The sequence below is a fragment of the Numida meleagris genome, chromosome 2 (genome assembly GCF_002078875.1).
Source record: "Numida meleagris isolate 19003 breed g44 Domestic line chromosome 2, NumMel1.0, whole genome shotgun sequence".
Classification (NCBI taxonomy): domain Eukaryota; kingdom Metazoa; phylum Chordata; class Aves; order Galliformes; family Numididae; genus Numida; species Numida meleagris.
In genome coordinates this window covers 71,265,479-71,284,654 of record NC_034410.1, presented here as the reverse complement: position 1 = coordinate 71,284,654, position 19,176 = coordinate 71,265,479, and the positions used below count along the sequence as shown (strand labels likewise).

Here is a 19,176-nt window from a genome sequence, read left to right as displayed (position 1 = left end):
TTGATCTAAAAGTTTCATCTATAAGGCTTTTCACAGTAGTTGAATCTGCCTAGGTTTCATAGTGATCTATCATAATGTCAAGAAACACTTTTCTTTCAAAAGCTTTTATTGCTTACCAGTAACTTCCCCTCAATGCCGCAGTGTTTTTTTTTTTTTTTTTTTTTTTTTTTTAAGTTGCTTTTGTGTTTGTGTGTGTCCAATCCCCCTTATATATGGGAAAGGGTCTTTGACAAAAGGGCAAGCAGCCATAACCTGCCTTTCCTTCTGCTCATTTCTTAAAACTCAAACATTTGCCTACAAAGGCTATACAACATAATATATTGACTATATTGTGGCCTTCTAGTACTTGAAGGGAGTTTATAAACAGAAGAGGGACCTAGTTTTTACATTGCCTAATAGTGAAAATAAAGGGGGAATAGCTTCAAATTTAAAGAGGGAAGATTTAGGTTAGATATTAGCAAGAAATTCATTACTCAGAGGGCAGTAAGGCACTGGAACAGGCTGCTCAGAGAAGCTGCAGATGTCCCATCCCTGGAGACTTCCAAAGCCAGGCTGGTTGGGGCCCAGATCTGGTGTAGCAGCTCTGCCCATGACAGGGGAGTTGGAACTAGATGATCTTTAAGGTCCTTTCCAACCTAGGCTACTCTATGAGTTATTACATTGTTGTGAATGTAAGCCACCCTTTACAAAGCCTTTTAAAACTGCTGAGTGAATCATTGAGTGTATATACATATTATTTGTGTAGAAAAACAGTATTTAGATTTTTAAAAAGCTGTGAGCAAGGTTCCAAACCAAAGACTTATTTATAAATAAATAACAATGAAGATAGCAGCAACAATAATAATAATTTAAAAGAGAAAACAGCTTTTTAACACCCAAATAAAATGTAGAAATCAAATGGTAGGGATAAATGACCAGTTTTTTACTAGAGGGAGGCTGCCATTATCATGTGAACTAATAAATTGCCAGTAAAAGAGAATATATAAACAGGTGACAACTTGACAAAATGAAGCACTTGACTGCAAAACCTTGGAGGGGAGTGGTAAGGTACCAAGTCACTGAAGAGAGGAGATTTCACGCTAAGAAATACAAAGTAACACACCTGGGAAAATCTGCTTTATCAGTGCTGTCACACAGATGGGTTATAGCTCAGTTACCTATCAAATCTTGTTTGTGGAATCACTGTGGAAAATCACCCTGAGCTATCAGTTCACTGATTATCTATGGACAAAAGAGGCAAAATGATTGATGGGAATTATTAGATATGGAAAAGAGAATAAACAAGTCATTGTTATCCTCCTATTCAAATTGAGTGCATTCCTATCTTGAATATTTCATCCAATTCCCATCACTGTCTTCAAGGACTTTGAAACACCAGAAAAAAAGCATGGAAATCATAGTGGAGATGATAGAGCTGTAGACAGAGGCTGCACAGATTGTACTGCCAGATATCTCCCCATGCCATTGTGTAATTCAATTTAAATACCTTTCTGGCATCTACAAATTCCTCAAGTGATATATTCCACAGCAGGCTAAGTACAATTCCAAAAGTGCTTTAAAATAGACTGCCAGAAGCCAGGAATTTATACCAATGGAAGGACCATCTCTATGTCTCACAACCCTTCCTCCCCAACCTCTGCCCAGGTGTATAGGAAATGCTAAGCCAGGGCTTGAAGCAATGATTGAGCACCTGGTGGGAAGGCAGGGCCAACCCAGAGGAGCTCAAGTGCATGCAATGTGCCTGAGTGAGCGGAAGGTGTGGAGCTGGGATCCACCCCTTCCCAGACTCATTTAAGAGTTGGCACTAGAGGTAAGAGCATCTTGCTGGAGATCCGTACCTACCTGAGGCCTTCTGGAGGTAAGCAAATTTTCTTCCTTTGTTTTTGTGTCTACAGCTGCTGTATTTGGATTTGTCCTCATTTGTTGCACCCTGTTACTTTTGCTGTATTTTTTATTAAGTTATAGCCTTACATCAGGGTAAGCTCCTGTTGATGTGTAGGCAGTGGTAGGTGATGTCAAACCAGTGTACGGGTTCCTGAATTTCTATCTGCCCACCAGTTTATCAGGTTAATTTTCTACAGATTAGTATCCTTTTATGTTAAACTACTGGATACATTAAACATACACTTATAATGTTTAAGCCTTTATTGTTGCTTAAATATAAGCCTTACTGAAGTATTAACTTCAGAAGGAATACTGCTGGAGTCTTCATAGAGACTATTTGTAGCCTGTCAGTGCACTAGGAAGAATGTCCATAACATGCTCCTAGTTGTTGCTTTGTACTATGGGGGACACCCAGTAAAAATAACCTGATATCAATTTTCTAGTATTATAGAGCACTATAATGTTACAGTTGAGGCCATTTCAAATATAATTAAAAATACAGCTACTTAATGTGAACATATTCCATTACTACTTAATTAATAACCAAAAAGGCAGACTAACTGCTATGATGACCTGTAGTTTGTAGAGCTCCCCAAAGCAATAAAGAGTTAATCTAGTGGAAAGGTATGAAACTAAATTGTCTAGGAAGGAACACATGGTATCTATAACTTAGGGAATTAATGGTTTTAGTACAGCCCTAGCTGTTAGAAGAGAGGAATAATGGCAACACAGAAGTTACAAATTTGTCATATGTAATACACTGTTAATTATATGATCAATTAAAATCTGTCTATTTGGTGAAAGAAATGCCTAAGAAATGCAGATATATTTCTGTATTTCTATATACAAAATACATATCTAGAGCTTTCATTGAATGTGTGTTTAATGCTGATATCTCCAATTTTGAGTCATCTGGACTTGAAGTTTCAATAAAGGGATAACCCTGGTTTAAACTCATCCTATATTTGCATTCTTGCAAGAGCTCTGCTGCAAAAGAAGCTGGAACAGCTACCAGAATCAGCAACAAAGTTAATTAAGCTATTTTCAAGGGCAACATATTTTTCTAACTTACAAATGAAGAAATTAAGTTCCCCTTCTCAGTCCTTATACATGAAGATCTCCATTTTTGGTTTGTGCTACATTTTAGTACTCAGATTATTTCAAGATAACACTTTCAGATAAAAATGGTTGAATCAAACCAATAGTAGACGAAAAAAGTCTAACCCTTAAGCTTTTATAAGTTTCTTAACTAGGCATAGGTTAACAGCATAGCAATTTGTGTTCTTAAAATATTAGTTCTACTCCATCTGCTGAGTTTCTCTGTAAGGAACTTAACATCATTGTTCCTTCTAAAATTTTGTCGTACAGTATTCTGTAGTTCCTTGGTCCAATGGTTATATGAGCAATGATGTCAGCTTCCGAGATAACAGTATCCTTCCACTAGCAGTACATAAGCTATACACACTTGAAGTATCTGAAATAATGGGAATCATACACCGGTAAAGTAGCCTGCATGATACAGCAGTCTGTAACTAAGGCATTTTTCAGGACAGTACTTTTTTTTTTTTCTTCTGTTTGTATCTGTGATAAATCTATTTGTATGCCCTTTTTGTAAGCAAGAAAGCTATACTGCATATGACAAAGGTGTGAGGTTAACTGCCTTTGATGTAAAACAGGTAGGCATCCTGTTTTGCAGCTGTCTTAAATTTGAGTTCTAGAGTATAGTAAACATCCTGTTAATGTCACTCTTTCTGAGTAAATAGTGCAAGAAGAAATTTAGTTCCCAGTAAGGAATCCATCATTAAGTAAATATGGTAGTCCCCAAATTACTTTACCTCTAGAAAAATCTAAAAGATAGGCATTATCTTAATCTTTTTTAAGGAGTGGTATTGATTAGAGGGAAAACCAATCAACCAACAAAAAAGAACACCACAAACCAACAACCAATCAAGGAAAAACCTCTGTTTATAGACAGCGTGGAATAAACTTTAATATAACCCCAAAGTAAATTTGCATGGAAGAAGTCAGACTTTCACCTAAAACATCTATAGACAATGACACAAAATTATTGTACACTATACTATGAGAACCTTGCATACAGCGCATATCTCTAAATGTTTTCTACGTTCAGAAAACCTGATATGGGGATCCTTGGAATTTTTGTATCTTTTGCTATCACCAGGGTACAGGATTTTATTATAGCTTTAGGACTGGAGCTCTGAATCTGGGAATGAATGTTAAGGTACATTTTCAGCTACCAAAGTTTCAGTGGCAGCAATTAATAGATGTTATAAAACTGGGAACAGTGTAGCTATGAAAATTTCTAAACAGCGTCTAAGGGCTCTGAAGGACACCTTGCTTCACAGACTTCCCAGCTCTTGTACATTCCTCTCCCACTACTGCAGAGTGTGGTATATAAAAGGTGTTTTGTATATTTCACTTTATTGCAGCGTCCAAATGGAATATATCTCTGTGTTTACAGTGGGAGTTGTCTTGAGGATTTTACTTGCTGCTTCTCTCTGAACTTTGATGTCTATATTCTGCTCATCATTACCAATTAATTTAGCATAAGCTTCTACAAAACACAGTTAATCTTTGTGTGTGTCATGAAACAATAAAAGACAGTAAGCCACTGGTCATCAGAGCATGTCATAGAAATGACTAGTAAGGGGAGTGTTACGGTGTTATCTAAGGATTTGTGTCCATGACAAGGGGGACAGGCCTGGAGGGGAGAAAAAAAAAGCGGCAGGGAAGCCACGGACCCACACCCTGGGGAAAACAAAGGGAAGAGGGGAAAGGTGGGGAACTTGTAGGCAGATCTAAAACAAAACAGCGGCACCAATCTGAGGAGGAACAACTAATTTTACTAAATATATCGAAATTGAGGCCTGTAAAATCAGAACAGAGGGAGTTTACAAACTGAGGTTCTTACACCGTAAACTGCAGGAGGACCACGTGCTTCTCTGCTGGGCAGGAAAGAAGAGACCCTGCGTCTCCCAGGCGGCTTCACCACCCTCTTAATGCAAAGACCACTGGGGAGTGCATCTCTTCCCCTCCCCCTCAGAGGACCACACACCAAAAAAGGCAGTTTGCAGTAACCAGGAAATTAACTCTTAAACTGCCAGTGCTTTGCATGATATAATGATGTGGAATACCGACAACAAAAATTGCAAAACCATGATGGGGGAAAATAATCATGTTGTAGCATGTTTCCTGCAGAAGATGAACAATGCACATGAGTGCAGTTCATAATAGACACTATTACAAAAATATAGTAAGTGAAGTTTAAGATACTTGGGAATTAAAAACTGATGACTTAAATGAAAGTATTAAAAAAACAAACAAAAAAAAACAACAGGAAGTGTTTGTTAGTGCTTTTGCCAAGGCAATCATATGCTGCACTATCTAAAAAAATCAAAATCATTTTCTATGTTATCCTCAGGCAATGGTAGATCTAGGCACTTCTATAGGTGCAACTAAATAATACTGATAAGAGGAAGCAGTACTGTTAAATCCTTTGAAAAACTTGAGCTTGTGTATGGTAGCAAGAGCAGGGAAAAGAGAGAGCATGGAAGTGGTAAGACCTAGGTCTGAAAAGGCACTATCTCCTGGTGCTCCATAGATGGTATTTTTTCTATATTTCTGCTGCTAGACAACCCAACAGCAACATCTGTTATCTACTTTAGTAACCACTAATTGGCGTTTAGGTCTCCATTTAGAGTACTTTCATTAGAAGAGACTAGGCAAGGAGATTTTCATCCATCTTTAATTTTTGCTATGGAGGAAAATAAAAAATTTCTGACTAAATCTTTTAGAGGTAGTGAATGTGCCTGAGTAATGTGGAGGTCAAGAGGATGTATTCTTGCCATAGCATTTACTGTTTTTATTCCGGGGGAGAATACACTGAAAATTATTTGTTTTAAATACATGCTTGCATGTTGCATAATAGTTAATTACGTCGCAGTCTTGCAACTCCCAGTCAATGTAAAAGCCACAGTGCATGGTATACCTTGACAAGAATTCCCCATGAAATAAAACTACTGTTAGCGTTTTACCTGATATCCATAGAATTATAGAATCATAGAATGGTTTGTGTTGGAAGGGACCTTTAAGATCATCTAGTTCCAACCTCCCTGCTATAGGCAGGGACACCTTCCACCAGAGCAGTTTGTTCAAAGCTCCATCCAGCCTGGCGTTGGGAGGGGGCATCCACAGCCTCACTGGGCAACCTGTTCCACTGTCTCACCACCCTTACAGTAAGGAATTTCTTCCTAATATCTAGTCTAAATCTACCCTCTTCCAGTTTAAAGCCATTTTCCCCTCGTCCTGTCACTACTTGCCCTTATAAAAAGTCCCTCCCCAGCTTTCCCGTAGGCCCCCCTCTGGTGCTGGAAAGCTGCTATAAGGTGTTCTCAGAGCCTTCTCTTCTCTAGGCTGGAGATACCCAGCTCTCTCAGCCTGAACTCTTAGGGGAGGTGCTCCAGCCCTCTGATCATCTTTGTGGCACTCCTCTGGACCCATCACAACAGCTTGATGTCCTTCTTGGGTTGGGGCCACACAACTGGAAGTAATGCTCTAAGTGAGGTCTCACAAGAGTAGAGTAGATGGGCAGAATCACATCCCTTGACCTGCTGGTCACAATTCTCTTGGTACAGCCCAGGATTCAGTTGGCCTTCTGGGCTGTAGTCACACATTGATGGCTCGTGTTGAGTATTTCATCAACGGACACCCCCAAATCCTTCTCCTCAGGGCTACTCTCAAGCCCTTCTCTGCCTGACCTCTATCCATGCTTGGGATTGCCCCTAACGCAGGTGCAGGGCCTTGCTCTTGGCCTTATTGAACTTCATGAGGTTGGCATGGGTCTACCTCTCAAGCCTGTCCAGATCCCTCTGGATGGTATCCCTTGCATCTAGAGCATCAACTGCACCACTCAGCTTGGTGCTGCCTGCAAACTTGCTGAGAGTGCATTCAATCCCATTGTTCATGTTGCCTGCGAAGATATTAAATAACACTGGTCCCAGCACCGATCCCTGAGGAATGCCACTCATCATTGATCTCCACTTGGACGCTGAGCCATTGACTGCAACTCTGAGTGTGATCATCCAGCCAATTCCTTATCCAGTGAGTGGTCTATCCATCAAATCCATTTTTCTCCAATTTTATGACCAGGATGTCATGCGAGACAGTGTCAAATGATTTGAGCAACTCCAGGTAGATGATGTCAGTTGCTATTTGTTTATTCACTGATGCTGTAACTTCATCATAAAAGGCCCCCAAGTTTGTCAGGCATGACTTGCATACATATGTTTATTTTCCAATAAAAATAAGACACAGAGTGACAGTATACAATTAATCTATATATGTGTACCTGTAGGTGACTCATTCCTACAGGTTGGGACTTGGTCTTGTCCTGTTCAACCTCTTCATCAGTTGGATGCAGGAGTAGAGTCCACCCTCAGCAAGCTTGCTGATAATACAAAGCTGGGAGGAGTGGCTGACATACTGAATGGCAGCATAGCTTTCTCATAAGACATGGACAGACTAGATAGTTGGATGGAGAGAAACCTTATGAGGTTCAACAAGGACAAGTACAGAGTCTCACACCTGGGGAGGAACATCTGCATGCATCGGTACATGTTAGGGACTGACCTGCTGAAGAGGGGTTCTGCAGAGAAAGACGGGGGTGTCCTGGTGGGCAACGTGTTGGCCATGAGCCAGCAGTGTGCTCTTGTGGCCACTGGCTAAGAAGACCAGTAGTATCCTGGGGTGTTTTCGAAAGAGTTTGGGCAGCAGGTTGAGAGGGAGGTTTTTCTCCTTCTCTATTCTGCCCTGGTGAGGCTACATCTGTGTCCATTTCTGTACTCCTGAGTTCAAGAATGGCAGGGAACTACTGGAGAGAATCTAGCAGAGGGCCAAAAAAAAAAATGACAAGGGGCCTGAAGCATTGCCCTTATGAGGAAAGGCTGAGACACCTGGGACTTTTCAGCCTGGAGAAGAGAAGGCTGAGGGGGGAATCTTATCAATGCTTATAAATATCTAAAGGGTGGGAATCGGGTGGATGGAGCCAGGCACTTTTCAGTTGTGCCTAGGAACAGGACAAGGGGCAACAGGCACAAACTACATCACAGGAAGTTTTCTATGAACATGAAGAAAAACTTCCTTACTTTAAAGGTGAAGGGGCACTGGAACAAGCTGCCTAGAGATGTTGTAGAGTCTCCTTCAGAGATACTCAAGACCCATCTGGACGTCTACCTGTGTAACCTACTGCAGGGAACCTCCTTTAGCAATGAGTTGTACTCTATGGTCTCCAGAGGTCCCTTCCAACTCCTGCAATTCTTTGATTCAGTTATGTACGAGGTTAATGCAATTATCTCTACGTGTCTACTCATGTCACATTTTATTACATACTACAACAGTTTATCACTAAATTTAAAACAGTACCCCATTAATTTTATGTAGCAATGTGTAGATAGGTAGCTGCTTCCGGAAATGTTTTACACGATATTACCACCTGAGCTGCACAGCTGAAAGACCAACAGAATCTCTGCATGTTTCATGGCCAGAAAACTTCTCAAACTGTTGGTAATGAAAGGGAACATTAAATGACATGTGATGGCTTCTGGAGTACTGGGAAAAGATAGCTTAGCTTAGATGAGGAAGTGGCAACAGGTTCAATCTACCACTTGGTTCCCCAGCCCAGTATGAAATTAAATTCTGCTGCCCATGAGGAAGCCCAAAGTGCCATCTGGTAGTGGATGCAGGTGATGTGTTTGAGTTACAAATGCACTGCTTGAGACCACTGCAGAATCAGCCATAAAGAAGAGACCTGAAACATTCACTTATGGTATTCTCCTGCTCCAAAGCAAGATCAGTGCTGTTTGTCTGTCCTGACATTTGTCTATTGTGTTGTGAAAGTTCTCCAAACAAAAGCCTACTTCAGTGCTTTAGCATCCTTATCGCAGCCCACCTTTCTTTAGAAAGCAAAAGATTTTGGATACCTCATCCCTGGAGACATTCAATGTTAGGCTCAGGCTCTGAGCAACATAATCTGAGCATAGATGTCTCTGTTCATTGCAGGGAAGTTGGACCAGATAACTTTTCAAGACTACTTCCAACTCAAACTATGATTCTACAGTTCTCTGCTCCTACAGTAACATTTATAAATTTGAAAATTTACGTTTGCAATCAATCTTCTATTTTTTTCTGCCTTAGGATTCTAGTGCGCTCAATATCTTCAACAAGACTTGCAGGATCTCCCACACTCCTATTCTTGCACTGTGACTGCCAGGTGAGGGCAATCATTACTTTCAGCACCTACAAGGTAGCAGGTTAAAGAATGCTGCCTCATATCTTAACTATGGGATTATGCAAATGCTGTTAGTTTAGCAGCAGCATGGACAGGAACAATAAATGGCAAGAAGTTTCACCATCTAATTCTCTACAGCAAATAATGAACATAAACTAGGAAGAAAAGGGAACACCCTTCATCACATGCAATACCTGGTCTGGGAGTACAGAATCTCTGAAAGTTAAAGTATCTGCCATGAGTACTTTTTTTTCTTCTCATGTCCTCAGGAACTAAAAGTTAAAAGGACTCACTTGTGTATGACAATGACTTTTTAAGCAAGCAAATAAAGCAAAAAATGAAATTGTAATCTGTACATTTATAAGTACAGAGTAAGACATTTCTAACAAAACTTTTTGAAGATATATTCTCATTTCAGTCTTCCCTTTCTCTCCTCAGCAGGAAATGCATATTGAGACAATTAAGTTATCAAGTCTTTTGCAATTAGTTATCAAGAGTTTAAAGCTTCTTACCCACTGGAGACATTTCTGGTACGCTGGCAATGTAAGGACCATCCAGAAACTTTGGCTCATTGTCATTAATGTCCTGCACTTTGATGATGAACTCTGATTCAGGCTCTAGTGGCTTCTTGGTGTCAACGTCCACTGCCTGTGCCCGGAGTGTGTAGAAAGGTTTTTCTTCTCGATCTAGGCTCCTTATGGCATGAATGTCTCCTGTGGTCTCATCAATAGTAAAAACGGTGCCTGCACCATCTCCTGAAAGGGTATATTTAACAGTGCCCACTCCCTTGTCCAAATCAGAATGAAGCTTGAGAATAAAAAGAGAAAAGGGAGGAAAGAAACATTAATGGCTTTTTCTAGGCTTGAAAGTAATTATTATTTTTCTCTTATGTAAAATACAAGGTGTTAGAGGAGCCAATTTCCTATGTCTTTAAGTGCACACAAAAAATGCAGGTAGAATGTTAATTAATGTTGAGAAGCTCTATCTATATCTACGTATCTAGGACAGGCAGCATTTCAAATTCTACCTGTTTTCTGCCATGAATGCTGCTCACTACTAAAACTGCAATGAAAAAGGGCTTCAGATTTGTTAGAAACCAAAACCTAAGGCCAATAATGGAAAGACACCAATAACTGCATCAAACAAATGTGAGATGACATGAGAGGGTGTCAAAGTCCTTCACAGGCATTTGGCTTTTACAGAAGTAGAAGAGAATCAGCTCATTTTCATTTCACACACAGCTTGTTGAAATGCTAAACAAACTCAAAATCAAACCTGGTTTAAAAAGGACAATGTACTGCTCCTCAATCGTAATACATATGAAACAGAATTTAAAAGTACTACGTCTTTTCCACAAATATTAGATAATTTATTTCTATGCTGAGATGCAGAGAGGATAGTTTGAAGCTAGGCTTTCTCTTCCTTACTGGATAAAAGTGTCAGTTGTAACTCAATCATTTTCACCTTCAATACCAATATGCACGTTCTCCAGCTTATTTGAATGTTAAATCTCTATTTCTACTTTGAGAAAATACTTGAACACAAATTCTTGGAGATTTTTGTCCTTTTGATCATTGTTTACTATAATGTTGTCTTTTACAGCAAATGTAGACATTTTTTGAAGTAGAAATACAGTCCAATGAACATCTTTCTCAATGTCTTTATCTGTTTCATGCTCATCCTTTAAATACAACTAAGGGTTCTGAATATATACTCAAGGTTACATCACAGATGCTGGAATAGCTTTTAAAATAGTCACCTGCTCGTCTCATCTAATGAAGTCTAAAGAGATCTGCTATAATGGACACAGGTTGGAATGGAGTTTTCGAGAGTGAATTCCCTTTAAGCAGATTATGGAATATAGGCTTTATTTACATGATGTACTGCCCAAGGTGAAACACAATAAAGGAAATGTGGGACATGAAATGAGATTATGTAGAGAATGAATTACTGAGAAACATAATGGTTTTGGTAATGGGGCAAGAAGCTAAGCTACAGAGAAAGAGGTAAAGGCAATTATTAACATTTATAGCTATTGCCTTGAAATTGAAAGTAGGTCCTTGTGACAGTGGAGGAGGTCATAGTTTGTGGGATAGAGTGAACATAAACACAGTCTCTTCTTCATCTACCTTTCATTTCATCATTCCTGCTCAGTGAACATACTGGATTCTGATATATCATCTAGTTACCCCCTATATGGGATTTTAAATTATTTCTCCAGTCTGAAAGAAAGCATTTTGCTTCTTGAGCACTGGTTCACTGTGGAAAAATTCAAAGGAAGTTAATTCTTTTCCTCCTGGGGTGTTAAATATTCCCTGCTTGTGAAATGAAAAGATAATGCAGCCTGAGATAATTAATATCTATTTCTTCCTCATCATTTTAATTTAAGTGGCTCACAAGCATCCTGCTGTTCCATTATACCTTACTCACCTAAAACTTGCTATTTTTCTTCCATTATTAGATAGAGGCTTACAAACACAAATGGAGTGAAACAAAATCATAAATCAAAAAGATGCTGAGAGAGCTCACAGAAAAAAATGTAATTTTATAAAGGGAATCTCAGCATTTTCTTACTTGTTTCACCGTATTAAACAAAGTATGTCTAGGCATTATGGCAAAGTCTCCCTTGCTCCATACTTCTGGAAGTAGGAATATCACAAGGAAGAATATGATATCTAAGCGGGGATTTGTTTATGAGGGTGGATAGTGATAGGACAAGGGGGAATGGTTTTAAACTGAGCCAGGGGAGATTTAGGTTAGATATTAGGAGGAAGTTTTTCACTCATAGGGTGGTGATGTGCTGGAACAGGTTGCCCAAGGAGGTAGCAGATGCCCCATCCCTGGAGGCATTCAAGGCCTCTGGGGAGCCTGGTCTAGAGGCTGGCAACCCTGGGGGTTGAAACTTGATGATCTTTGATGTCCTTTTCAACCCAGGCCATTCTATGATTTGTAAACAGGGAACCATGCCAAGAATGTTGTCTCTACTCTCATGTCCTCTCATCAGACATGGAAGTAAAGCTGAGATGGTTGAGTGCCTCTCTGATTGCCAACTGAAGGGTTTACATTCAACTAGTAACAAATCAAGTGAGGATTACACTACAGAGAAATAATCATAGCTTTTTCCCTAATAGGGGGAGAAAATGTAAAAATATAACAAGAAAGCAAAACAATGGCTGCTAAAAAAAATAAAGAAGGACATAAGAAGACAAGCACAAGCAAATCTCTTTCAAATTTACTGGACTTCACAATTAGCAGTATTAGCAATTCTGTAGTTCAGTTGTGCTTATTGTGCTTCAGAAATATCACTCAGCTGGTATAACCTAAAAATCATTTCATTGATTTAAACAGAATTGCATTAGCTAGGATTTGTCACATTATGTTTATTTCATCAAACCATGCTATGTTATAGGCTCCTCAAGTGCTGTCGCTGGACAATGGGCAAATGCATACTTATTTGTAACCCATATTGAGCTATGCAATTTGTGAGGCAATTAAATGTTACAAAGCATCTAATTACTGTAGTTAAATAGCTGATTGCTTTAATTTAAATTGAACTAAATTCTCCAGCAATAAAAAGAGATGCAATGTTGACATTCAGATGCAAGGACAGACAGAGAGGAACTAGAATTGGTTGGACTCTGAACCACAGAATCATTTGAGTTGGAAGGGACATTTGAAGGTCCTCTTGTCCAACTCCCCTGCAGTGAACAGTGCCTTGCACAGCACTAGGAAGTAGTCTTGGCATTGAATGCTTAAAATTTTCAAGAAAGCAGTTTAAGCTAAAGAATTAATATCTGCTAATGTACTTTGGTTTTATATTCTACATACTGTATTGCATTAGGAGAAAAGACACATTTGGTGCTGAAGAACATACAGAAAATTTGCAGTAGAATACTTTTTCTGACACTCTGTGCACCAGTAGTCTTGTTCTGATGTCCCATTTTTCCTTGTTATTTTTATTAATTCTTTAATTCTTGCTTTGCTATTTGAACAAAACTACAATACAAGAGAACAACTACAGCAATCTTATTGAAACTCCTCTGATATGTTTACATTTCAGAATTACTTGAATTTATTAAGATTGTGTGGTATAAATGTGTGTATTGATATGAATTTTTTTTACTACTATGTTTTCTCTGTAATCCTGAATGTTAAAAATGCCACAAAGGTTTGAATAATGCATAGGATTCATTTCAAATCTATTCTGTTATCCTCTCTACCTAAGTAATGCAGAGACAGTTTTAGGGTCAGATCTTTGGACAAATCTGCCATAAGTGTAAAATTAATGATTTCTTGCAGCAAACTCTGTCAGTGCAAAAAATTATGACTATTTTTCTGTGATGGCAGATAAAGGCACATTATCCCATAATTCTTGTTAGTGTGTACAAACAATAACACATATGGCAAAGGAAATGACTGACAAAAAAATCAAGTATGAATAATAAGATGGAGAGTATTGTGAAGTACATTGTGTAAATCTATGCAGAAACTATGACAGTGTTCTTGAATCACATCCAATACCAGATGCCACACTGAGTCAGTCTACTGGGCCACGTGATCTAGCAGTCTGCTTCAGCCTGCAAGTAGCTGACAGCTAGTTTGCTTCAGAGAAAAGGGAAAAGTTGGTAACAGAACTCAGCACAAGCATGTCATGGAGAAATTATTTACTTAGTTCTACAGGCAGTTACGTCTAATTGCTAGCAAGCAGTATGATTATTCATATTTTAGCAATAAATGATATGGCAGGCCATGACACTTCCTTTCCTTCCTTGCTACCATTTTTAAAAACAAAGCCAGTTTATTTGGTTTGGTAAACTCTTACAAATGTTTACAGCATAACTCTGTAATTCTGGAGGAATTCAAAATCTTCTAAAATTCTTAGGGAAAAAAAAATAGTACATACATACTCATCTACATAGATGAGTAGAATATTTTATAGTAGAATATTTTAGTAGAATAATTAGTATTTTAGTGAAATATTTTAGTAGAATATTTTGAAAATCAAAACCCTAAAACATTTTCTCTGGAAGTTGCTACTATCGTACAGAAAGAGACCTACCTAAGAAGGTTCAAAGCTACAGTGCTTAAGAATAATTAAGGAAAAAAAAAAAACTGCTGTGGTACTTAAGTTCATGGGACCATTAACATCTGAATGTCTGTCTAAGACTTCCTTTTGTGATGTAACATTTTAAATCCTCCAGACCTAGTTTTTCCCCATTTCCACAGAAAGATTGTATAAGGCAGAGATTAATTTTGTTAATGTTCTGTGGTAGAGATTAACTTTGAAGTAGCATTCTCTGTCTGAAAATCAGATGATGTGTAAGGACATCCTTTTCATAAGAAGGACCTTCAGAACATGAAGGTGGCTTCTGGTGGTCTCCAAGAACTTGTATTCATTACTAATAGTGAACTAAGCACATCCTGGCAGCTGAGCTTGGTAAGACAAATAGTTTTTTCTAGAAGCAGATTTTATCAGCTTACAGGTTTAACAATTCAGTGTTATTAACTCAGTGTCACTTCAAGAATTTACACAGATGCGCAAAAGATTTTATACGACTTCTGTAAACACAGGAAAGATCACCCAATGCATTAGTTTAACATACTTCAAGAACTACTGTATGCTTCTCGCTAAATTCAACATGACAATAGCATGGATCAGAAATGTGCGTACCTTGGTAGTTATTTGTTCCTCAGCATCCTATGCACCTAATTCTCAGCTGTACATCTTTTCTTAAACACTTCAATCACTAGCATTAATGAACTTAGAATGTTTTGGAAAGTCAGAGTACTTTGTCAATTTGCAGATATTGGTAAAGAAAGCAAGAGCAAAACAACAACCAACAAAACAAACAAACAAAGAAAAAACACCAAACTTAAATTCCAAGATATTGCAGACTTAAAATAATCACTATCCATGCACAGGGTATGCAAGAACAAGGGCTATGACATTCATTTGGATTGCTGTGATACTAATTTTACAGTAATATAGATACTGAAAAAAAAAATCTAGAGAAAGGAAAAAAGTGGAAACAGAAAAGTTAAAAGTCAAGGAATGTTGAACTGAGTTTTATTCCATTGCCAGTTTCACAGGCTGAAAAATTTATTCTTCAGTGTATTTATTGCTAGTAGATGAATTTAAAAACTATAAAGGCAGTTCATAGCTGGGCTATAAAACATTGCAGAATGTTCCAAGATATTAACCCTTCTCTGAACACACAGCGGTACTACTTATAAATTCTATAACTATATCTTTACAGTATTTTTCATTATGCAATATGTTTTAGGACATCATTCCATTACTTCCTTTGCCTATACCTAGTTCTAAGAATTTCCATTTGCTCTGTAGCCACCAGCTTTCCCTCCGCTGTGGCTTTTTTTTGTTTGTTTTTGTTGCAAATTCATAAGATTTGCAACAAAAGTTGTTCAAGAAGTTAAAATAATCAGACTGAAGTCCATTATCACCTTAAGATTGCAAACGTGGAATGATAGCCTGAAGTGAGGAAAAGAAAAAAACATCATTTTTGTATGGAAAAAGCAGATGCAGAGCAGAGTTACTATGGCAATCCTGATCTGTAAAGTCTGTGTGGTGGAACAGGGATAACCACTACAGAAGAGGAGGGTGTAAATGAGAAACCTTTGATACTAGCCACCTAAGAAGACTCTATTTGGAACACTACCCTTTTTAAAGAGAGTTATTTGTGAAGATATGTATCACATAGTACATTTTATATTGGCAAGTATTCTACGATCTATGTAGACTGCAGAATTTCATTTAAAACTTGATCACTAGATTGTCATTTGTGGCTCTTATATAAATGTTATTATTTCTTCCCACTAAAAACAGAAACAAGATGGTTTTTTTTTTCCCAATCTACAAGGTAGTGAGGTCATAGACTTCAATTCAGGAAATTAGCGGCAATTGCTCTGTTCTTTACATTAGCTGATCAAATCAAATACTTTTATTTCCTCCTGTCTTCATCACCACGCACACATAGAGACACCCTTCAGAGAACACTTAGGGACAAGACATTATCTGCTCATGTCACATTCAGTGTAGATGTTTATTGATCCAAAAATTTGGATGACTAAAGGCACCTTTCAAATATGCAGCTAATGCACATTAATCAGTCAAGATTCCAGACTAAAGCTTGTGTCAGGAGGAGTTAGGACACTATATAGGCATATGGAAAGAAATAGTAACTAAAATAATGGGATAAAAGAGAGATTAATTAAAAAAGGGGGGAAATAATGGTTTATAGAGGTTGTTGGGAAAAGATGATAGCTTGGTTTCTTTACAAGGCTGAAAACTATCTGCCATAAGAAGGTGTATCTTTGTACTAGTTTTGTAAAGGACTTTTAACAGACATGTCCATCCATCAATTGTCTTTCTTAGTTCTATGACAATATTAAACAATAATTAAATAACTCAAAGAAAAAAAATATATACATGTGTATATATATATAAAATAAACCAAGATTAAAAATAATTTAAAATAGAAAGCTGTGCATATCTTATGATCATGATTTTCTTTGGAACATATTGTTATAGTTCATGTTTTCCACCTTCAAAAATTGGCATTCTTATCTAATTTTTATAAAAATAATAAAAACTAACATGGTTTTGCTTTAAGTACCTTTTATATACTGTCCAATTTAGATTAGTGTACTTTCTTATTCAAGAGGAATTAAATAGGAAGGTTTTTCCACCCTTTTCCTAATGATTTGTTTGTCAAATAAAGCTGAGTTTTATTTAAATTAAATCACTGATTATCCAATTAAATAAAAACATTATCTCCTTCTGTCACAGGGATTTAGTTTAAGCATACTAAGTCAGACCAGACTTTTCCAATAATGAGTGTGGCTGCCAGTTACTAATATTGATGGCAAATAAGTAATTAGTGAGGAACAAAACCACTACCTGACCTGGTCTGTTCAAATGAATCCTCATCTTTCTCATCATCAGTGACTTAAGAAGCTATGAATTTATCTTTTTCTATGCTCCTCCAGGAAAAAAAACAAACAAACAAACAAAAAACTTTTATGCTGAATTAAAAATATGTGCAAAAGCACATTCTGAAATATTATCTTTTTCTTTCCAAATTAAATCAGTTGCACAATTTGAAAGCTCTAGCAGCAGTATCTATCTCATCGTACATACAAGTAATTATACATGTAATTTACAAGTTGTTTATACTTCTGATGATGGTTTTTGAACGATCAATTCAGCCAAAGTTGATGCGTATAAAAACACTGTGTCCTGAGCTTCTTTTTAACTTAAATGTAAGAATTAATATTGGAATTCAGTTTTGCATAATTCATATTCTTTCTAAACTCAAATAACTCCAAATTACCATTTGTCAACTAGTTTAAAACCATAGATGTGTTTAGTTTCATTTGGGAGAAATAATAAATAAAACTTAACGTGACTTCTTCACCTTGCTCAAATCTGTGCATGTAGATTATCTGAAAAGCTGTCAGGATGTTCACCATTTCAAGTTTAAATCATGTTGGTTTAATAAACTACTTTTTATTTCATGAATTAGAAATGTCTTCAATAGAGATCTTGCCAGAAGAGGTGTGTTAAGTACTGGATGCAATATTTTTTTTTTTCCCCATTTTTTAGAAACATTTCAGTAGGCAATGGGAGATGTTCTCTCTCCAGTTCTCATCATAAATTTCCATGTTGCCACACCTGCCTTCTGAATTCCAGTATGCCACCTCTTGGGGATGGATCCATGTACAGTTCCTAACTAATGGCTAAATTGAGATGGGGACACAGGCTTTCTTCAGCACTCTCTGTTGTGACATTCATATGCTCTTGTTACTGGTCAGAAAAGTGGGATATTTTAAAAGCATCAGTGTTCTGCAGAACTGGAACAGCTTATGGGACCAAGTATCTGTTGAGGCTTTTACCTACCACAGCATGGTAACAACAAAAACACAGATTCCAGCAACAAATTTCAGCAATGGCAATTAGACAATAACAGAAGACACAATTTGAGGAAATACAGCATGTTCCAATTTCTTATTTCTCCAATGCACTTCAATATATCCTACTGAAATAATATCATCTATAATGAAGTGTGCAGCTGCTGGTGACAGCTCAGTGGAAATTCTTCATCTCATTACATTTTTATAATTTCAGAATTTTGTAAAATATTTCCTAGAAACATAGCAGGGGATTGAATCTGAAATCCTTAGGTCCAAGACCTCAACACATCAAATGAGAACAGCAACGCTGTGCACATATCCCTGTGAACAGATGTGGTATTTTCCTTTTACTGCCATGTACTTGAAATTCATGGTAAGCTATCTTCTGGTTCAAAGGAATCTGTACAAGACATTGCCTCTCATGGATGAATGCCTTTTAGTTGGCAACAGTGGAGATAGTTTGATTTACAGCTGTGAAAATGGCGATTTTCACTCCATGCCAGCTCCTGGCTGGAATCCTGGTGGCTATGTGGGAACAATGCTGATGTCTGAAACTGAGAAATGAAGAGTGGGAAGTTGTGATAACCAAGGGTCTGGGGAAAAATCATCGCAGCACTAAGAAGCAGGTACTAGTGTTCCTTTTCAAGGCAATACTTACTTTTTACTTTTGAAAACCTAATGAAGGAAAGCAGTTACAAACTCTGCATTCTTGCTATTTAATTATGCAAGACCTGCAAAACACTCAATTATATTGCTGTAATTAACTAAAATGGCAAATACAAAGGTGTGGTGCTCTTTGTAGCTAGTATACGTAATTGTAGCATTTCCCTTTTGAAATAGGAATCTGTAAAAGAAGAAAAAATATTTGCATCCCTCCAGATACCATATACTTCCTGGAATATATTATTTTGCATTATGTTCCTCATTGTATCACTTCCATAACATATATAAAAGATAAGTGCACAAAAACATAAATTACACTGTATAAATAAATACAAGGCCTGCTCTAAAAGTAAATGCTTTTATTTTATTATGCAGGCCCATGACATCAGAGG

At 37.5% G+C, this 19,176-nt stretch overlaps 1 protein-coding gene across 1 annotated transcript in view; it reads right to left on the bottom strand.

Annotated features, from left to right (window-relative positions):
- The window catches only part of CDH12 (cadherin 12), a 252,015-nt gene that overhangs the window by 143,135 nt on the left and 89,704 nt on the right, over positions 1 to 19,176 (bottom strand). The window contains exon 3 of the mRNA XM_021386975.1: positions 9,703 to 9,997. Coding sequence (XP_021242650.1) covers positions 9,703 to 9,997 — 295 coding nt within the window. The remainder of the gene's footprint in view (positions 1 to 9,702; positions 9,998 to 19,176) is intronic.